The sequence below is a fragment of the Epinephelus lanceolatus genome, chromosome 4, assembly GCF_041903045.1.
Source record: "Epinephelus lanceolatus isolate andai-2023 chromosome 4, ASM4190304v1, whole genome shotgun sequence".
Lineage (NCBI taxonomy): Eukaryota > Metazoa > Chordata > Actinopteri > Perciformes > Serranidae > Epinephelus > Epinephelus lanceolatus.
In genome coordinates this window covers 27,431,274-27,451,712 of record NC_135737.1, presented here as the reverse complement: position 1 = coordinate 27,451,712, position 20,439 = coordinate 27,431,274, and the positions used below count along the sequence as shown (strand labels likewise).

The window sequence follows — 20,439 nt, the reverse complement described above, 5'->3', positions numbered from 1 at the left end:
ACAACGAAAATGGTACAACTTGTTTGATTCCGTACTCCTTAATAGAATTTAAAAGTGAATTCGATAAACTGTGTCGGGTGACTTGTGCAATAGCTTGAGTTTCACAGTACAGTACCTTTACCTCCAGGGTCCTCCATAGTCCCTGCCAATGGTATAATAGTCCCAGAGACAAGGTCAGTCTGATACCCCAGCACAGGTACACAGAGACCAGACCCCATAGGGTCAGGGTACTCCAGCCCCAGCAGAGCTGGCACACACATATCTGAACCTGGAAGAGGCATCTCTCCTGGTGTGAATGATACAGGAGAGGTCAGAAGGTTAGAGTGGAGGAAACAAAATACGATACAGTACTCAAATATTTATTTCCCAAAGCATTCCTGCAAGTTTGTATGGCCAACATGTTTCTAGCAAGTAAGAGAGGCACAGAGGTACATATGTAGTTCTACTTACAGTTTTTACATTAACTTTACTTTACTATAGTGCTGTTTATTTAGCTAAGATATAACAACCTCTTAACAAAAGTAACTGCAAAAATAAATACAGACAGAGCAAGGCACATGTTACAGACATGATTGTGACTTCACGGCACATCTGGCAAAGCATATTGAACACTAAAAGGAGCAAAACTAAGAAGCAGATTATCGAGCAGAGCACACATGACCACAAGAACACAGCAGCTGAAATTATGCAGAGAACAAGATAAGCCTGTCATGAAGGACAGATTGGCATCGGCCTCGAGCAGAGCGACAATGTTTCAGTGCTGACATAATTTGATTATTGATGTGTCAGGAGCTCAAACAACTAAAAAAAGACTCATAGACTCATATTAAACTAGCCAGTTTCGTGGGATGAAACAGATTTGTCAAACTCATGGTCAAACAGCATTGTGGGTAATCTGATGTACTGTATGTCATGGCAGTGTGATGAATTTAAATGTCTTTATCTTTTTGAGTTCACGGTATCTATGTTTGAAACAGAAGAAAATATGGATATGGGCTATATATAAGTGTAATATATGTGCCATTATAATAAGATTATGTGGGAGGAGCAGGCCACATGCTGAGTAACTGTGGAGGGTGGACTTATGACAACTAAAGGTCATACAAAAAGTGTTTGAGGTAAGAAAATGTCACCCTTCAGGCTCATGAAACCTTTTAAAAGTTAACATACATATGTAATTTTATGCCTAAAAGCCTTTTTGTTCTCTGTAGAAGAAGGCACGTAAGGACACCATTTTGAAAATCTAGAGTACTTTATCTAACATATTATCAATCACAACCAAAGGTATGAAAAAGAAACAGATAACCAGTACAACAAACACAAAGTAGCACGTTCTTTTCACAGCAATGTGCAGATTTATGGCAGTAAAGCCAAGCAAAGATTAAAATGAAAAGGTATAAGTGGAAAAGTGGGGGGTGTTTGCTCCCTTAAACACAATAGTTTAGAGAAAAGCAGAAGATGGATTAGTCAGTGGCACAGGAAATAAAAGAGAGCACTTCATTTACAGTACGGAAAGGAGGAGCAGGAAAGGACCACATTAGCACAGAGCACAGAAGGGGGATATTTTTAAAAAGTGACTTTGTGATGTATTGCCCTCGGGGGACAATTCAAATCCACACTCCCTTTCACTCGCATTTCCTCACCCAGAATGCCTCCATCCTGCTGCAGACCTACAGCCCAGTTCAGCAGGATACCCAACCTAGTCTGCAGCTGCAGCTGACAGTGCAGGCTCCTTCCCCAGGCCTGCTGGAGCTCCTTAGCTACACTGAGGAAATTATCTTGTCGACCGCTCCCTCTCTCGCTGCCCTGGTGGTGCTGCAAAGTTTGGTCCGACCCCCACTCCTCAGTTAGTGGCTTTAGGAGCTCCAATACTTTGAACATCACCGCCAGAACCTAATCGAGAAAAGTTTAAATTCACTCAAGTTCTTTTTTCTTTTTCATAGTATTCATTTATTACAGTAATAGTAAGCCTCTAGAAACAGCTCCTGAACAGACCTTGTGGTTTGATTACTTTCTCCACCGCTACTTTCAAGATCAAAAACTATTTTTGTGAACATGGGAAGATTTTTAGGTGCTTAGGAAAAACTGGAAATTTAAACATCTGCTGTTTCCTCTTACTTGACACAGTCAAAAGCATCTAATCTAATCGAGCACCTTGCTGTCTAGAAGGGCCTGGTATCCTCCTGCGTTAGGCACCGCTTGCCCAGCGCGTATGCTGGCCCCCCCTACTCTCACCATCCGCCCACTCAGAGGTTCGATGAAGGACTCGGCCAACAGAACTCCACCTACTGGCAGCACAGCTCCTACACAAACACACAGAACAAATTACTGAAGATAAAATAAACTCGACATGGGCTGTGCTGAAGACTCAACCGCAGCACTGACCTGTGACTGGATCTAGACTGACCCCAACAGTGAGCACAACATTCCCTGTCCTGGAGTCCAGCATGGGGTAGCCAATCTGTATCGGCTGAGGGAGGCGGGTGAGGGGACAGACATGCACCCCTCCCAATGGGTAGACTAGTCCTGTCTGGGGGTGGATGGTTACAGCCAGAATGGGCACTGGGACCCCTGTGTCTGGGTCTGCCATGGGGACACCCAGCTGCAGTCTCTGGCCCGGTTTGAGGCCTCTGAGCCGGGTGCTGGGCAGAGGCTGGTCTGAGTGGCAGGAGGTTGGGTAGGGAATGAAAGGAAGAAGAGGACTGTCCCACTTCCTGCTGTCTCCTGAGAAAAGCACAGTTTAATCTGTAAAAAAAGACTCTTGAAAATGTCAATGATCTGAGTGTTGCAAACTTAACCACTTTCCATTTCAATTATTGATTTCTTCCACTTTTACAAATGCCTTTTAGGAAACCACAGAGAATGGGCATGATAATATTAAATTACTTGTGATCATTTGGTATGCATAATCAGTTTTAAGAAAAAAGAAATCTAAAACACAGATGATAGAAATATTTTTCACGAAACTGTATTCTGGCAGTATTCAATTTCCCACGACACATGCACTTCCCAATACTAAACACAGGCCAGTCCATCACCTGCATACTTTTTTTTTTGTTTCCAATTTTTTTGAGGAAAGCACAAGTGAGCAGTGTCAAAAATAACAAAAAAAAAGTCCTGAATTGAGCAAAAAGCGGAAAAGAAGGAAACATCTGCTTCCTAAGATGAGACCACAACTGCAGAGAAAAAAGTTTTTGGTGTTGCAAAGCCAAGAGTCTAGAAAGGAGCTAATGTGTTTTTATGGGGCTGATATCAAAGTATTAACTAATGGATATTATTTAAAGGTGTAGGTGGTTTGAATTTTAGCTGCCATCAAACTGCACACCTAAGTGTTATTTTATATTGTGTATATTTGACCAGTTATCCAGTGTAAAGTATCAGTGCATCCCTTTTTCCTCTTTATCTGGTTCAATCATCCCTCAAACCCCACAAGCACTCATCATATCACCTGTGCATGAGTCAGTTGTGAACACTAGAGTAGAGCTTGCAGGATCGTAGGCCACGTTGCCAGCTATGGGCATAACTCTGCTGGTCTGTGGGTGGACGAAGAAATCAGGTGGCACCGCCATGGTGTGGCCGCTGCTCAGCAGCATATGGCTGTGAGCATTTGGCCTTATGAGGCCTGTGACTGAATCACAGTGAAGTGCCCGACTGACACGCAGAGACCCATCAGGACCTGGAGAGAGGCAGAAAGACAGACTGTTAATTATTAAGCTGATGATTTAAGATGTTTTGAATGTGAGTCTAGTCACATGCTGGGTGGACAGCTTGCCACACTGATTTCTGCTTAAATGGATCACTGCAGTGTAAAAACTTGGATCAAGAAGAAAAGCATGTGTCTCCATCATTTTGGTACACCTCTAACCCTCCAACTGGTGCGATAGCTTTGTTTAAAATACCTATATTCCATTTTATGAGCTAACTGTTACAGGAGAAATAATGTACCTAGTGTAGCAGGGGGACACTATACGACCCAGGCAAAATTTGGCCAGTCAAGGTGAGAGCACCTGAGCTGTTAAGAGGCTCATGGAGCACAGGTGTGTCAGCCTCATTCATGATCTGTGATCACTCCTGTAGACATGCTTGCCTGGGTCCTAACAGTCCAGGTGTAGTGGCAGAGGAAAGGCAAAGCGCTGATTGACATTTAATTTACATTATTTAAGGTAGGTGTTACACTAGAGAAAACTCAATATATGGACTTGTGTGGGTGTAAAGTAATGCTGGGAAAGTGTAGGTGTACTACTTGTATGGAGGATACAAACCAAATGTGTGCCTCTTTTTTTCTTTTTTTTTCACTTAGGCCACCTTGTTGTTGTGCACATTTTTAGCAAAAGATGGTGCTGTTTCTCTAAGATTTATGGATGGAGCTTTTGAAGGATGAAGGCCAGGCTGAGACAGGTGAAGGCCTTAACACGTGTCAATCAAGAAGAGACTCACGCTGACCACAAAGATATTGCAACACAACAACAAAAAGAGGACCAACTATAACGTCTGGCTCCTATATAGCAGTGGTTCCCAACCACTTTGAGTAAACTGACAACCCCTGACTGAGTGAAAGATGATATTTCATATCATATTCAATGCATTACAATAACAATGCAGAACAGCTGGTAAACTTTACAATTAACCCAAATAGTGGATGCAATAGCTGTGGGAAGTTTGTGTAAAATGAGTGCTTTGAAGCAGATGATTTCCTGTGAATATTGCATCAGAGATTAATTTTCCTGGTATTTTTTGAAACTTTTTATACCATTCTCTACACATTTATTTATTTTATTTATTTTTTTTGTTGTATTACTAACAATTATTAATGCTTAATATGCTTCTTTTTCGACAGACTCAGTGTTTCCTTCTCTCTAAAGCTTGGTCATTTTTCTGTTGGCTCTTTGGGTATTTTAACTGCCTACTTTACTGATGCTTTAAAAACAACAGTCTCATATAGTTTTCTTCACATAAATGAATGAAATGCTGAGATACAGACCAATAATATATATGTTAAAAAAGTTTTGTTACACCCTTTAAAATCAAGAAGGCCTCATGTCCCCATGTGAAGCTTTGGCGACCCCTACTGGCAGTTGGGATCTCTAGGTTGGGACAGGTGTTGAGGCCTTTACATATCTGTGCCCAGCCAGAGGCCCATTGTCTCATTACCACCTATGTCCAACTCAGGGGTGTTGGACTCACCAAAGATGTGGTCCTTGGTCAGCACAGTTCCAGTGTCAGGGCAGAGCAGCTTGGCCCCTATACCCTCACCCAGAAACCCCCAGGCCCCCTGACGCTGGCACTCCGCTGACACCAGCTCTCCCATCTCATCCACCAGGGACGTTAGCCTCTGGATCAAACTGAACATGGGAAAGGAGAGATTGTAGATGTAAGGGTATTTACTCTGTTCTGCTTGTTGTTTGTGACACTTTGCAAAGGGTAAATGGGAGCTTTACTTCTGCTGGTGGTTGCTGTTAATCTTGGACAGGAGTCTGGTACATTCTCTGAGCTGGGCTGTGAGCACACTGTGAACCCTCTGCTGGGCCTGCTGCTCTCGCCTCAGCACCTGAAGAAAACAGCAAAGCAGTTTATGATCAGTCAATTTATTGATTAGTTATTGTGACTTGAACAAAACAAACAATTTGATGGCATCACTTCGGGCTTTAGGATTTTCGGAAATTCTGTAGACCAAAGGATTAACTGACAATCGTTAGTTGCAGCTTGAGAAAGATTCCTGTGTCTTTAAGGTCTGTCTCGAACACATACATACACTGTCTCTTCATCTTTACTGTCCACTGTCCTTGTAATTAGAATAGATTGATTTAGTTTTTCCTCATTTTTTAATAATGTAATAATGGGAGATGCACAGATGGGAATGTAATGTAATAAAAACCTGCAGCTGGCTGTCGAGCAGAGTCCTCAGCTGTGAGGCCAGAGTCTTCCGCCGCACCACCTCCCTCTCCACCTCCCTCTTCACCCTCTCATAGCCCTCCCCCATCCTCTCCTCAGTGATCAGGCGTGGGTGGAGGAGCTGCAGTTTCCCAAGCACTCCCTGATATAGCTCCTTCACCTGGATACACACAGACACACATATGAAAACAAAAAAATGACTGCCACATTGTTTTCATAAAATCACAGTAATCAAATCGCACATCCGACCCCACGCCCATGCGGCTAGCACACATGTAACACTGGTGAGACGTGCACGTTTGTGGGATGATCATGGGTGTGAGGTGTGCCATCTCTTTTTACATCTTTATCACTTCAGCTGTCCTGAGGGCTGTAACAACAACCCCTGTCAACTACACTGCAGCCAACAATTTGGTGGCACAAACAGGAAGGACGCAGGAGAGAGAACGGTGTGACAAAGAACAGAGGCATCCCAATGTGACATCCAATATGTTTCAATACAGTATAACCTTATGAGTGAAGAAGGGACAGTAGCAGGTGAAAAAGAAAAGGAGATAAAGATAAAAGCTGAGTTATTGGATGGAGCCTGTGCTTCAGAGAAATCAGGGTATGTGAAGTAGACTTAATAAGACAAGACAATATAACATGGGCTGGATGAGAAATCAATACCACTGTCATATTTTACCATAATTACAAGCTACAGCCAGCAGCTGGTTATCTTATCTTAGCATAAAACAGCATGATCCTTTTCATTCCCACTCAACATATGTTGCAGGTTGGGCAGAAGCCTCACGCATTACTAAAATGATGCCAGGGGCAGTGTTGCATGTTGACAAAGAAGGGGTCAGTGGTACGAAAGGGTTTGGGGCTTTGTTCGCAGATGTTGCTTTAAAAAACACCTGGCTTTGAGTAGCACAGACGCATGAACTATTCATAAAACAGTAATGTGAGGAATGTGTAATATAGGATATTAAGACATCAATTTGTTTGTTTGTAAAACAATCAAAAGGGGAGTTTCTGGTGTCCCAGGCATGGGAAGAAACTTCAGAGACTGATTATATGCATCATGTACTGAAAAAGAGGGGGTCAATTCTTTCACATAGTGTTATTTTTGCATATAAACTAAGAGCTACAGGCCTCGGTGGTGAGCTGTCCCAGCCGCGTGGTGACAGACAGACTCTGTTTGAGCAGCAGGCTATAGAAGGTGTTGCTGCTGAATGCCTCCAGATCCACCTGGTGCTCGTAATCCCAGAACTCCTCCAAGGTGTCTGCACAGACTGCTGTCATGAGAGAGATACACAAAGAGACCGAGGGAGAAAGATGAGTAGAATATAACTAGAGTTACTGCCTCACGTTTGTATGTCTCCACAAACCTGTCAAGTGGCAGTTAGAGTTTACATCCATGTCTGTGAAAACATGGACGCTTCACACACATCTTCAACCTGGCAGCACAGAAGATTTGTACAATCAGCACAGTTTCAAAGTGAGCACCCAAGATTAATGTCACCAAGTCAGTATCTGACCAAATGTCTTCCCTTGTGTTCCTGATTTATGACGAGTAATGGCCAAAAAAGTGATTTTGCAGAACATTATGATGTCACAGTGAAGCTGACCTTTGACCTTTTGTCCAATGTCATCACTTCATCATGTTATCATCCTGTTAACCATTGAAATTGTGCTGTAATTGGCATAGGAATTTCTGAGTTATGGCAGAAATCATACATATATGTATACCATATCATATATAGGTAAGGTCTCAGTGACCTTGACCTTTGACCCTTGACCAATAAATTCAGTTCATTCTTAAGTTCAAGTAGATGTTTGTGCCAAATTTTAAGAAATTCCTTCAAGGGATCCTTGAGATGTCCCATTCACAATAATGAGACAGACAAGGTCACAGTGACCTTGACCTTTGATCTTTGACCACCAAATTTTAACCAATTCATCCTTGAGTCCAAGTGGACATTTGTGCCAAATTTGAAGGAAAAAAAAATGCTCCTGGGGTTCTTGAGATATCTCATTCACTAGAATGAGATGGATGCAGGGTCATATTGACCTCAACCTTTGACCTTTGACGATCAAAATCTGACCAATTCAGTCATGTTGTGTGAAGAAATCGTCTATGTGAGAACGAGACCTGAGGACAACCCAAAAGCATCATTCTTCCAGCCATAGCTATCGCTGGCGCAGTCATACATGGCACATCTCTTGAGGAGAACTTTTAAAAGCGTGCATGATGTGCTGCCTGAGAGAGATCAATGAGCTTGGAACGCCTCGCCTACCTGTTCCGCATGTCATGGTACATACACTCTAATTTTTGTTGTGTATTTTTTCTTAATGTATGCACATCAGAAGCTTTAATAAATCAATTCACTCTTTACATTACAAGCAAACACTTGTTTCTCTCCAAGCCATTTAAGAAGGCCCTATTTTTGGCCAAAAACGTTTGTAGTGGCGATTGCATAAAATGTGCCATCTCAAAATACAGTAATCTGAGGGGATTTCCTAAGTCCTGTGACATTTGGACTGTTGTCATTCTTATTGTTTGTCACTGCACGTGATGTCAGGAATGTTACAAGAGCCTTTTCAACAGTAATTGGTCGGGTGGGAGCAACACCCCCAGGTCACTGTCAGCGTTACATAAGAAGCCACAAGGGTCTTCAAAGACCAACAATGTATCAATGTGTTTCTGTGTATATGTAAGTGTGCTTGCATGCATGTGTGTGTGTGTTATGTGTGCACGCTGCGGCTGCATTCATTGACGTGCTGCAGATTATGTTTGAATGCAAGTTACGTAACATATTGGCCTTTAGGCTTTCAAATGAATGAGTTGAGAGGTCATGTGCATGTGTGTGTGTGTGTGTGTGTGTGTGTGCGTTTCTGCGAGAGTGTGTGTAGACCTGGTTGAATGGAGTCTTGTGTCATTCTGGCTTGATGGTTTCGGTGAATCTTCCTATGTGAGATCACCCTTGATCCTTTGGATGAGTAGTCGTCCATGTGGTAGGCCAACTGCAACAAGCGATACCGTGCTCTGATCGGCTCCTTCTCAGGCCATCCATACTCACGGAACAGGATCTTCACATGAGATTAGGCATGGGATGATATGTAAATTTTATTAATACAATTAAATAATGATGATTCCCAATATTATCCCGATATCTTGAATCAATCTTAAAAAGTAATGGAAATTCTCCATGATCAAAAGCCTTGCAATGTATTTGTGTTCTGTGTATGTTCACTAACCAGCAGTGTAACACATAAACAGAGGATGACCACAGCTCCAAATAGCAGCCATCCGGTCACCAGCCAATCTGGCCTCAGTAACAGGTTGCGTCTCCTGCTGATTCCCACCCTGGTAACATGACGAGGTATGGTGGGGAAGAAGGGACCAGGCTCGTAACACTGGCCGCCTGCAGGCATCACCCGCACATACTGAGTAAGAAGAGTTAGAGAGCAATAAGAGGGGGGATATGTGACAGTAGTTTAATTATCCAGGTGTTGTAAATTCACATATATGTTAGAATTTGCTTCACAAAGACCAAAATTAAGGAATTTGTAATGTAAGATGTGATGTAAGGACCAAGAATAGACCAAGATGTGGAAACTTAAAGACACCCTGTGACATGTTTGACCCCTTGCAAACCATGTAAAGAGAATACAGGGAGGACTTGGCAGACAAGTACATTGGTACAAGTACTTTATCTTCAGGAAAGCAGTAAGGAATACTCAATGCATTTAGTGTGGAATTTTGGATGCAAGGTGACGGACTTCCCCCTATGTCCATAACCTTGATATCATCCTCGATCAAACCCTCTCCTTTGACCAACATATCAAACACATCACCATAACAGCCTTCTTTCATCTCAGAAACATTGCCCAACTCTGTCCAAACCTTTTCTTTTTCAGCTGTAGAGACCCTCATTCATGTATTCATCACTTCCAGACTTGATTACTGCAGTAGTCTCCTCTACAGTTCATCATCCAAAACTCTCAAGAAACTACAATATATCCACAATTCAGTTGCTCGTCTTCTCACACACTCGCACACCCGTGACCACATCACCCCCATCCTGATGAAAATATGAATTAAGATTCTGTTACTGTGTTGCCTACTTCTCACCTAAAATGTTTTCAGAAACATATTTTGGCTCACTGTTAAACTGTAATTCAAGATTGATAGATACCAGCTAGCTGCCATTTTGTTTCCTGTGGGCAATGGCCAAGCTCGCATTACATCACTCACCAGCAGGAGCTTTTATTGCACACAGTGCATTCTGGTAGTTGTAGGTTTTCTACCTTTTGAGCAGAAGCAATACCACAGACCTTTTCCTCTGTGATTTTTTAGTCATATAGCACCAGTATCAATAGTATTTGCATCCTTCTACTGCAGACAGCCCCGTTTTATTTTTAATTTTTTAATTTAATATACTTTATTAATCCCCGAGGGGAAATTCAATTTTTCACTCTGTTGTCAATTACACACAGGTCCGAACACACACATGCACAAACTGGACCTATACATGCACTAAGTGGAGAGATGTCAGAGTGGGCTGCCCATGACAGGCGCTCTGAGCAGTTGGGGGGTTCGGTGCCTTGCTCAGGGGCACCTCGGCAGTGCCCAGGAGGTGAACTGGCACCTCTCCAGCTACCAGTCCACGCTCCATATTTTTGGTCCGGACGGGGACTTGAACAGGCGACCCTCCGGTTCCCAACCCAAGTCCCTATGGACTGAGCTACTTCCAAACACTTCTTTAATGCTTATGTTATTCAAATTTAGTTACCATGTGTTTGTGCCGATGGCTGCTCAGTGTAAAAACATAAACTCCAGGCTGGCTAAACACCACTGCAAAGAAGCTGGGAGGAGTCCAAGACAGAGTCAGCTCTTCTTTGAGCTGTCTGAATGCACCCCAGTCGAAATCCCTGTTTGTGTTGTACAAGTTGTCACTGAAAGACATGAAGTAAGGTGTAAGGTAGAGTCAAAGCCAGAGATGGGACCAAGTCACACATGTGCAAGTCTCAAGTAAGTCTCAAGTCTTAACCTTCAAGTCTCAAGTAAGTCCCAAGTCATTTTTTCTCGGTCAAGTCAAGTCAAGTCAAGTCACAGGTTATGTCAAGTCAAGTCAAGTCCTGTAATAGGTCAAGTCAAGTCCAAGTCAAGTCACCTTATTATTGTAATTTTACCTGCAGAATCTGATCTTAATAAAGTGAAAAGAAAAGATATAAGTAACTGTCAGTAAACATTGACTTCATTGCTTCAATGTTTACTTTGCAGGGATGACACACACACACACACACACACACACACACACACACACACACACTAACCAAGGCAGCGGCCAAAATCACCCATTTAGCTCATTTAATCCTGTGTTGCTCATTCATAAAACGTACAGCCGGTCTTGTGATGAACTGGTTGGAATGTTCGCTCACGTTTTCTGGGGTTAATGTTAGCAAATAAATTAAAAAACAAGTTCCACCAAACCAATCCACCCCCCCACCCCACCCCACCCCACCCCCGTATCGTATCAAGCTAACGTTAGCTAACTACCGACTAACCAGATAATATTAGCTAATTGACAAGCACTTACTGGGCAGAATGGCTCTTCAAATGACGAACAAAGTTTGAAGTTGTCGCCTGGCTGTCCGAGATGTTTATGCCGCATGTCTTGCATTGTGCTGTTCGTCTTTTGCCGTAATAATGGTAATTCCGAAAGCCGAAGACGATGACCCTCGGTACCCCTCCCGCTGACATGTTGATGCCTATCTGATATAAGAGGGCCTATTTCTCCAATAAACACGTAAGGTACGTACAGAGGGGATGACTGATTGACAGGGTAGTGATCCAATCATGATAACGCCATTCTCAGCCTGTGCTCCTACCGGGTAATCGACATTATTTTTTAAATTAATTTATTAATTTTATATTCTAACCGAAAACATGATGTGAATAACACTCAAGTCATTCAAGTCATCGTGTCTCTAGTCAAGTCAAGTCCCGAGTCTTTAACTTCCAAGTCCGAGTCAAGTCTCAAGTCTTTTATTTTTTGTCAAGTCAAGTCACAAGTCATCAAAACAGCGACTCGAGTCGACTCGAGTCCAAGTCACAATGACTCAAGTCCCCATCTCTGGTCAAAGCACAGATTCATAGGTAAAAATGGACATGGAAAACTTGTAGGGCTAGCATCTGACTTACAGATCATACTGAGGATAGTGACGTGTGTCAACAGTGAACAGTAGAATGTCGCCCAAATGGAGACATGTTGTGGGGTTCAAAACTCCATTTAGACTTGTTTCTCTCGCTTCTTCATTACTTCTGCTGGAATTAATTTCTCTCCTTACAAGACTGATATTTGCAACTTCGACATCCTTCCACAGAACGTCAGAATCTCCTTCTAAAAAAAAAACAACACAGGACCATCATCATTGAAGCAATAATTCGTTATGTTGCGTGGACAATAAACCATCATCACTGTTGGTGTTTTGATATGACATGCCCGCTGAGCTCTGAGTGTCCTGCTGTGTGGTGACAGGAAACAGTTGCTGCACTTCCTTCGGGAGGCCGTCGAGGAGGCCGAAGAAACCTGCCTCTGCAATCAGACAACAACAGAGAGAGAGATGTGACGGACAAAAGGAGACAGAGGCAGACAGACAGCTACTTTGCATGTCTATACCTGTTGTCTGAACAATGTATACAGCATGTGAGGAGTTAAGATAGCTGCCGCACAGAGAAGTCCCCGGGGAGTCCCACTGTTTAAAAAACGTCTCCAGCACGCTGCCTGAGACGCTCAACACCTGCACACACAATAGCGATGTTCAGCATTTATAGGTCACTGCAACACAAGAGACGCTCGTCCTGCACTTTCACTGCTGGTGCGATAAAGACGACATTGTGTTTTGTCTGCATTGTCTGACCAGGTAGTGTAACACAAACTATTCTTTATGTTTATTCAGTAGAAACACTGCATGGATATCATGAGAGGAACACTTCCTGGGTACAGTTAGCTTTAATTTTATTGACCCAAAACACTTTCTTTCCTTTTTTGTGCATTAATTTGTTAGTGTATGTAAATCCGCAGCTGCCTTCACTCACCTGACCATCATAACTCCAAATCAACTCCATGTCTCCACTGGACTGGCAGCGGAGTTCCAGCTCAGAGGCTGGCCTTGTCCTGCACAGGCCCACACACGCAGCTCTTCCAGGAGGCTCTCTGCAAACACACAGACCCAGCTCTCCATCATAACCCCTGTAGTCCTCTGCAGACTGACACACCTGCAGAAAGCAACCAAGACAAATCAAGAAAATACTTTTTTCTGCTTGGACCAGCTTTTGTCTGAGTGTTTTAAAATCATTTAAAAAACTGGCAGCATTCTTATGCTCGGATGGAGTGTGTAACTAGGTGTAAGGTCATTTGTTCAAAAGGCCGCAATGGAGGGCAGTGACAAAAATAAACACTGTGCGGTGAGAGTGGTGAAGGCCTCGCTGACCGACAGTCAAAGGAAGCAGTGTATGGTTAAATATTAAGTTGGGCTGATACAAACCTTTCCTAGATAAACTGTTGCCAAGTTCATGGAGGAAAAGGGCAAAGACATCGAGGTTGTACTCATCAGCTCGGTCTGTGATTGTCAGCCGTGGAATATAACCTAGTACATTTACTCACGCACCATCTGTAGTACAAATTTGAGGTACTTGTACATTCATGCCACTTTATATTTTTACTCCTCTGCATTTTATAGGGAAATCTTGTCCTTTTTACTCAACTTAAATTATCTGGCAACCTTAGTTGCTAGTTACTTTACAAAAGAAGATTTTTGCATACAAAACATATGAAGAGCTTATATAATGTGTTTTCTTATGAATTAAACTATAGGGTGCCATTTGTAAAGTGGCTTGCACTGAAATTAACAGCAACTTTTTGCCACATTTAGCTTCAAACAACGTTTAAAAAAGTGGTGTGAATTTTTGAAAGTCACTTTTTACCACATTTACAGCAGTATTTGAAATATGTTAAATATAATGTCACAGTTAAATCTAAATGTCAAATGTTAAACCTAAATGTTAAATCTAAATCTAAATGTTGAATGTCACTGTAAATCTAAATGTAAATGTTAAATCTAAATCTAAATGTTAAATGTTACTGTATATCTAAATCTAAATGTTAAATCTAAATCTAAATGTTAAATGTTAAATCTAAATTATATAAATATTAAACTCAAAGTACACGTCAAATAAAATTTCCCCAAACATGGTTTCTGTCATTTTAGGTAGTTCTTATCACGCTAATGTATGTTCAATAAATTAATAAGTTAATTTTCTCCCATTAGTTTGGTTTGACTGACAGTGTGCATTTGCATATTAGCTAAATATTTCACCAAGTATATTTAAATTTAACATTTAGCATTTAGATTTAGATTTAACATTGAGATTTAATATTTAGATTTAGATTTAACATTTAGATTTACATTTAGATTTAGACTTAACATTTAGACTTACATTTAGATTTAACATTTACATTTAGATTTAACATTGAGATTTAACATTTAGATTTACATTTAGATTTAGACTTAAAGGGACATTGTGTAACATTTTCAGTTGTTTATTGGCAAAAAATGATGTCTGCATTCATAAATATGTCATCACTGGTGTACTATTACCTCCACCAATAATCTGACTTATTCTCGTACAAGGAGAATTTCGGATTTGTTTGTACATTGTGCAGGTAAGTCGTCTGTGGGGTTCCATTACGTTTCGCCATCTTGAGAATACACCCGCCAGCAAGGGACATACAGCACCGCCTTCGGCGTTTTCGTTGAGAGCCAGACCAGCACTGCGTGACTGAGGAGCCGAAGGAGAGGAGCAAGAGGCGCTTCGCTACTACCCTGGCAAATTTGAAACAAAGTCCCACTCTTTGAGCATAATGCAGGATCATGCATATGCAGCATCATGGGAGACGGAATCCTTGTCGCCAAGAAAGCGCAAAAGGGAATAGAAAAGGCAGCGTGACCAGCGAATTAAAAAAACGAAGGCCCACATCGGGGTAGCCTTTCTCAGGTAGAGAGAGCTGCTGAGGGAGAATGGTAATGCAATCACAGGCCAGCGCTAACAGCGGCGCAGTGATGCGAGGAGAGGGATGAGGATGTTAGCGACTGGCCACTAACAGCGGCTAACAGCCAACAGCGGCGCTGGCCTGTGATTGCATTACCATTCTCCCTCAGCAGTTCTCTCTACCTGGGAAAGGCTACCCTGATGTGGGCCTTCGTTTTTTTAATTCGCCGGTCGCTAACAGCCTCATCCCTCTCCTCGCATTACTGCGTCGCTGTTAGCCACTGTTAGCCGCCGTTAGCGGCCAGTCGCTAACAGCCTCATCCCTCTCCTCGCATCACTGTGCCGCTGTTAGCCGCTGTTAGCCACTGTTAGCGCTGGCCTGTGATTGTATTACCTTTCTCCTTCAGCAGCTCTCTCTACCTGGGAAAGGCAACCCCAATGCTGACCCTTGTTTTTTTAATTCGCCGGTCACGCTGCCTTTTTGATTCCCTTTTGCACTTTCTTGGCGACGAGGATTCCGTCTCCCGTGATGCTGCATAATACATGATCCTGCATTATGCTCAAAGAGTGGGACTTTGTTATGCGGCAGTAGTGCCGCTGGCCACTAACAGCTGTTAGCGGCGCAGTAATGCGAGGAGAGGGATGAGGTGTGTGAGGTTGAGCCACTTGTCAGTTGTCAAAGGACAAGACGTGATTGGTTGGTTTCAATTTACATCCGCCCCAACAGTCCTATGTTGTAAACACAGCCAACATGGTGAGGAGGGGGTTTGTCAACTCGCGTCGCGTGTCTGTGTAGGAGCCTGAATGAATACTCCATGTAGTATCGGATGACATGGTTTCATCAGTGTTATCATAGCTTTTTGGTACACAGCGGCTACAGTTGTTGCAATACGTGTTTGAAACAGTGAGGCGCTAGAGTGCGCCATCTGTTTGAATACATTATATGATTTCAACGTTAGATGGGAGAAATTCCTACACACTGTGGCTTTAACATTTAGATTTACATTTACATTTAGATTTAACATTTAGATGTAGATTTAACATTTAGATTTACATTTAAATGTTAATTTAGAACAGATGTGAAACATTTCAGCGTTCCAGCTTCTCAAATATATACATATATATTTAATACATTTTAATTTATTTTTAATAGATTTGAGGTTTTGACTATTGGTTGGAAAATACAAATAATGCTTTAATATTAATACATTAGTAGTAATAAGATTCTAATAAACATTTAGAGTACACCTCATTGTCACAGGGGTTATTTTCTGCATTGAGACTTTTTGCTTTTAATGCTTTAAGTACATTTTCCTGATTAAACTTACATACTTTTACTTCTGTCAATTGCAAGCAGCATTTTACTTGCACCAAAATATTTTTACTGTGTAGTATTTCATTGTGGAGTATGTTTTGTCTGTGTGCTCTGTAAACAGGTCACAGTCCATCAAAGTCATAAAGCATCATTCAAACTGACGTTCAAGATGAGTTTCCTGTTACCTTTGCTCTCGTGTGCATGACTATGCGTGATATGACTGCACGAGGTCTAACCTGCTGCCTGCACTGAAGTGACCACTGATATCTGTCCAGGCAGTCTCCATACTGTGTGCGTGTTTTCCCGTCTCTACAGACATCGTACAGTTTGTGTACACATGCATCTCCCTGGTTGGCAGGTTGGTAGCCGATGGTGCAGCGGCACTGCCCATCACTGGTCTGTAGAAAAAGCAGCAGGGTTCAGGCACTGTGTTGTATAATACTGCATGCAGGTCACAGTGAGGTCACTCTGTTACCTAATACCCTGATCAATATATCTCCCCTTCATCCTTAGGTCTTTATTGGTTCCCTACTGTTTTTCAGTCCTTTTGTCCTTCCTTAATGGATTCCTTCATCTGGTTTTCCCTCCTTCCTTCCATCCTTCATGAGTCCCTTATGTTTTTCCTTCCCTCCTCTCTCCTCCCCCCTCTTTCTTTGAGTCCCTCATAATGTCTTTCCTTCCTCCCCCTCTTCCTTCACTGACTCCCCTGCTTGTTTTCCTTTCTTCCTTCCATCCTCCCTTCAACGATTCCTTCCTGCCTTCCCTTCTTCTTGCCTTCTTTCTTTCCCTCATCAATTCTCATGGGTTTTTCCTTTTCTCCTTTCTTCCTCTTTCCTTGATTCCCTCTGTTTTTCTTTCCTTTCTCCCCTTCGTCCCTAATTGACTCTTCCAGCTGTTTTCCTACCTTCCTTCCTTATTCTTTCCTTCCTTCCTTCCTTTCCACGGTTGTACCTTCCTTGCTTCATCGAGCCTCTCATGTTTTTCCTTCCCCCCTTTCTTCCCTCCTTTTTCTTTGATTCCCTCATCCATTTTTCTTTCCTTTCTCCCATTCTTTCCTCATTGACTCCTCCGTCTGTTTTCCTCCCTTCATTCCTTACTTCCTTTCCACCTTCTTACCTTACCTTTCCTCATCAGTTCCCTCGTGTTTTTCCTGCCTTCCTTCAGTGATCTCTTCCTTCTTCCCCTCCTTTTTATCTTCTTTCCTACATATATTCCCTCATGTTTTTCCTTCCCTCCTTTCTTCCCTCCTTGATTCCCTCATCCATTTTTCTTTCCTTTATCCCATTCTTTCCCCATTGACTCCTCCATCTGTTTTCCTCCCTTCCTTCATTACTTCCTACCTTCCTTCCTTTCCACCTTCTTACCTTACCTTTCCTCATCAGTTCCCTTGTGTTTTTCCTTCCTTCCTTCAGTGATCCCTTCCTTCTTCCCCTCCTTCTTACCTTCCTTCATCAGTTCCCTCTTGTTTTTCCTTCCTTTCTCAATTCCCTCTTTTTTCTTTCAGTGATCCCTTGCTTCCTTCCCTCCTTTTTACCTTCCATCCTACATACTGTATATTCCCTCATGTTTTTCCTTCCTTCCCTCCTTCCTCCCTTGGTCCCCTCATCCATTTTTCTGTCCTTTCTCTCCTTCTACCTTCATTGAGTCCTCTGTCTGTTTACTGTCCTTCCTTTCTTCCTTCCTCCTTTCCCTCATTCATTCCTTCATTTGTTTTTCCCTCCTTCCTTTCTTCCATCATTCATTCATTCAGTCATTCATTCAAAACTAGTTTTCACACTAGCCCGGGCACAACCAGACAACAGTCAGAGAAAGAAATCTCACTCTCTTTATTATGAGCTGATGAGTGGAGAACTCAACACCCATGCATGCTGCAACAGACTAGGAAACAAGACCCTACTGCAAGCGAAATTGATCTTGAGCTCTTTCAGCGTGAAGTTACAGATTGTCCAGTCTAAAGTTTCCTCTCGGGGAGAAAGCTCTTCTCATATTAGTGTGCACAATGTATCCCAGGATTCAAGTGTGACACGATAAAAAACACTGGCATGAGAAATACAGATCTTTGGGTTTATGAAAGAAAGGAAGAGCTTGTAAGAGTACAGGTGGTAGTGATACAAAAACAAGGACTACATGGTCACATAAAACACACCAGAGGGAACACACATGCTCATGTGAAAACACTTTGTCACCTGGAAACTCTGTCCCTCTCCTGGGCAGACACAGGCCTCCTGACCAGACAGAGGCTGCTGAGCCACAGGGCCGCAGGGCAGGGAGGCAGACAGGCCTGTTCTAGGACAGTAGTGGTGAGGAGGACACTTCAGACAGCTGTCAGTGGACACAGCACCAGCAATTGGCCCATAGGTTCCTTTGGGACAAGGCATTGGGGTAAAGCTCCCCAAAGGGCAGTAGAAACCTATTAGAAATAAATAAAATAGGTACAAAAATATTGTTAAACGATCACTGTGTGCAGATGGGACAGCCTACCTGGCTGACAGGGTGGCCTCTCCTGGAACTGTTGACTGAAGTTGTTTCCATGAACCAGAGAAAGGAGCACAGCACTCAGCCACCTGAAACTCTCGCATCTGCATCTCCTGAGCATTGTTAATATGGTGCACAAGAAACCCAGCTCTTTTCCAGCCTCAAGACATTTTCAATTCTTCATCCAAGATCTGTCAACAGTCTCTTGGTTGCCTGCCTTGTTTTGGTCACAGCCAACAAAGTTTTTACGAAGATGCTGTGGCAGCCTCATCCTGTTGATAAACCTCTCCTGCCTGCTGCAGTCCCGCACACATGACCTGATCTGTCTGACGGTAGATAGAGCTGCGAGGTAAGCAGCGGGCTAGTTAGTCTGCATAACTTTCAGTGGCCTGTTGAATGATTTATGAGGCCTGTGGGGTAAGGTGACAGTGACAGTGGAGGGACTGGGTGCTGGTGGAAAGTGACGGGGTAAACAGAGTGTAAGGCTGCCTGATGGTGCCGGATCACATTACTGCATTTGTTCTTCTCAATCCTGCCATGAAACTGATTAAAGATTTGGCCCCCAAAGTACATCAACACAGCTTTGCTTTAGAGGGGTCTATTAAGCACTATGTGCATCACAGCAGCTGCTGAATTCCCTTTGAAACTCATGCTCAGATATCTGCCCAGTGGGTGGATTATGAGATAATGGGCCCAGATATGCAGAGGACCCCACCACTTTTCCCCCACTGGAGCAGGACACACAGACTCTATGATTATTTAGCCTCTTTGTGTTATTATTTTGAGTCTTTTTGTGTTATTATTTTGAGTCTTTTTGTAATCATAACGCATCTCTCTGTGGTTCTGTTTCTTTTAGTGGTCATTTTGTATCTGTTTGTGGTCATTTTGTGTTTCCTTGTGGTCCGTTTTTGTCTCTTTATCATTGTTTTGCCCCTTCCCTAAGTCTTGCAACTGTTTTGCATCCTTTTTGTAGTTGTTTTGTGTCTCTTTGTGATTCATATGTGATCATTTCAAGTCTCTTCTTGGCTGTTACATGTCTTTTTGAGGGACATTTTACATGTGAAGACCACAGACTGTAAAAAAAAATAATGGATGTAGCTACTGTGATGTCACCCATTGGTTTGTGGACTCCCATTATGAAGCCCCGAGTTCACCATTTCAGCCGCCACTCTTGGTTTTTTGGAGCCAGGAGGCATCATATTCAGGCAGGAGGCTGGCTCTGAGCAAGGGGTAGATCTGAATGAGAAGCTGAGGACACTGTCAGCAGACAGCCTGTCACTCAAAACGTCCTTAAGTACAGTACAGGCCAAAAGTTTGGACACACCTTCTCATTCAATGCGTTTTCTTTATTTTCATGACTATTTACATTGTAGATTCTCACTGAAGGCATCAAAACTATGAATGAACACATGTGGAGTTATGTACTTAACAAAAAAAGGTGAAATAACTGAAAACATGTTTTATATTCTAGTTTCTTCAAAATAGCCACCCTTTGCTCTGATTACTGCTTTGCACACTCTTGGCATTCTCTCCATGAGCTTCAAGAGGTAGTCACCTGAAATGGTTTCCACTTCACAGGTGTGCCTTATCAGGGTTAATTAGTGGAATTTCTTGCTTTATCAATTGGGTTGGGACCATCAGTTGTGTTGTGCAGAAGTCAGGTTAATACACAGCCGACAGCCCTATTGGACAACTGTTAAAATTCATATTATGG

The 20,439-nt window shown here is 42.6% G+C and overlaps 1 protein-coding gene across 1 annotated transcript in view; it reads right to left on the bottom strand.

Annotated features, from left to right (window-relative positions):
* The window catches only part of LOC117260235 (uncharacterized), a 39,597-nt gene extending 20,590 nt beyond the window's left edge, over positions 1-19,007 (bottom strand). Inside the window, exons 1-19 of the mRNA XM_033632177.2 lie at positions 18,732-19,007; positions 18,437-18,660; positions 16,487-16,648; positions 12,983-13,162; positions 12,564-12,684; positions 12,387-12,479; positions 12,086-12,284; positions 10,674-10,836; positions 9,136-9,324; positions 8,793-8,967; positions 7,030-7,172; positions 5,876-6,052; positions 5,439-5,548; positions 5,185-5,342; positions 3,449-3,676; positions 2,386-2,724; positions 2,155-2,303; positions 1,644-1,893; positions 116-286 (exon numbers count right to left, since the gene is read on the bottom strand). Of these exons, the coding sequence (XP_033488068.2) occupies positions 116-286; positions 1,644-1,893; positions 2,155-2,303; positions 2,386-2,724; positions 3,449-3,676; positions 5,185-5,342; positions 5,439-5,548; positions 5,876-6,052; positions 7,030-7,172; positions 8,793-8,967; positions 9,136-9,324; positions 10,674-10,836; positions 12,086-12,284; positions 12,387-12,479; positions 12,564-12,684; positions 12,983-13,162; positions 16,487-16,648; positions 18,437-18,660; positions 18,732-18,846 (3,346 nt within the window). The 5' untranslated portion in view covers positions 18,847-19,007. The remainder of the gene's footprint in view (positions 1-115; positions 287-1,643; positions 1,894-2,154; positions 2,304-2,385; positions 2,725-3,448; positions 3,677-5,184; positions 5,343-5,438; positions 5,549-5,875; positions 6,053-7,029; positions 7,173-8,792; positions 8,968-9,135; positions 9,325-10,673; positions 10,837-12,085; positions 12,285-12,386; positions 12,480-12,563; positions 12,685-12,982; positions 13,163-16,486; positions 16,649-18,436; positions 18,661-18,731) is intronic.
* Between the last annotated feature and the right edge of the window lie 1,432 nt (positions 19,008-20,439).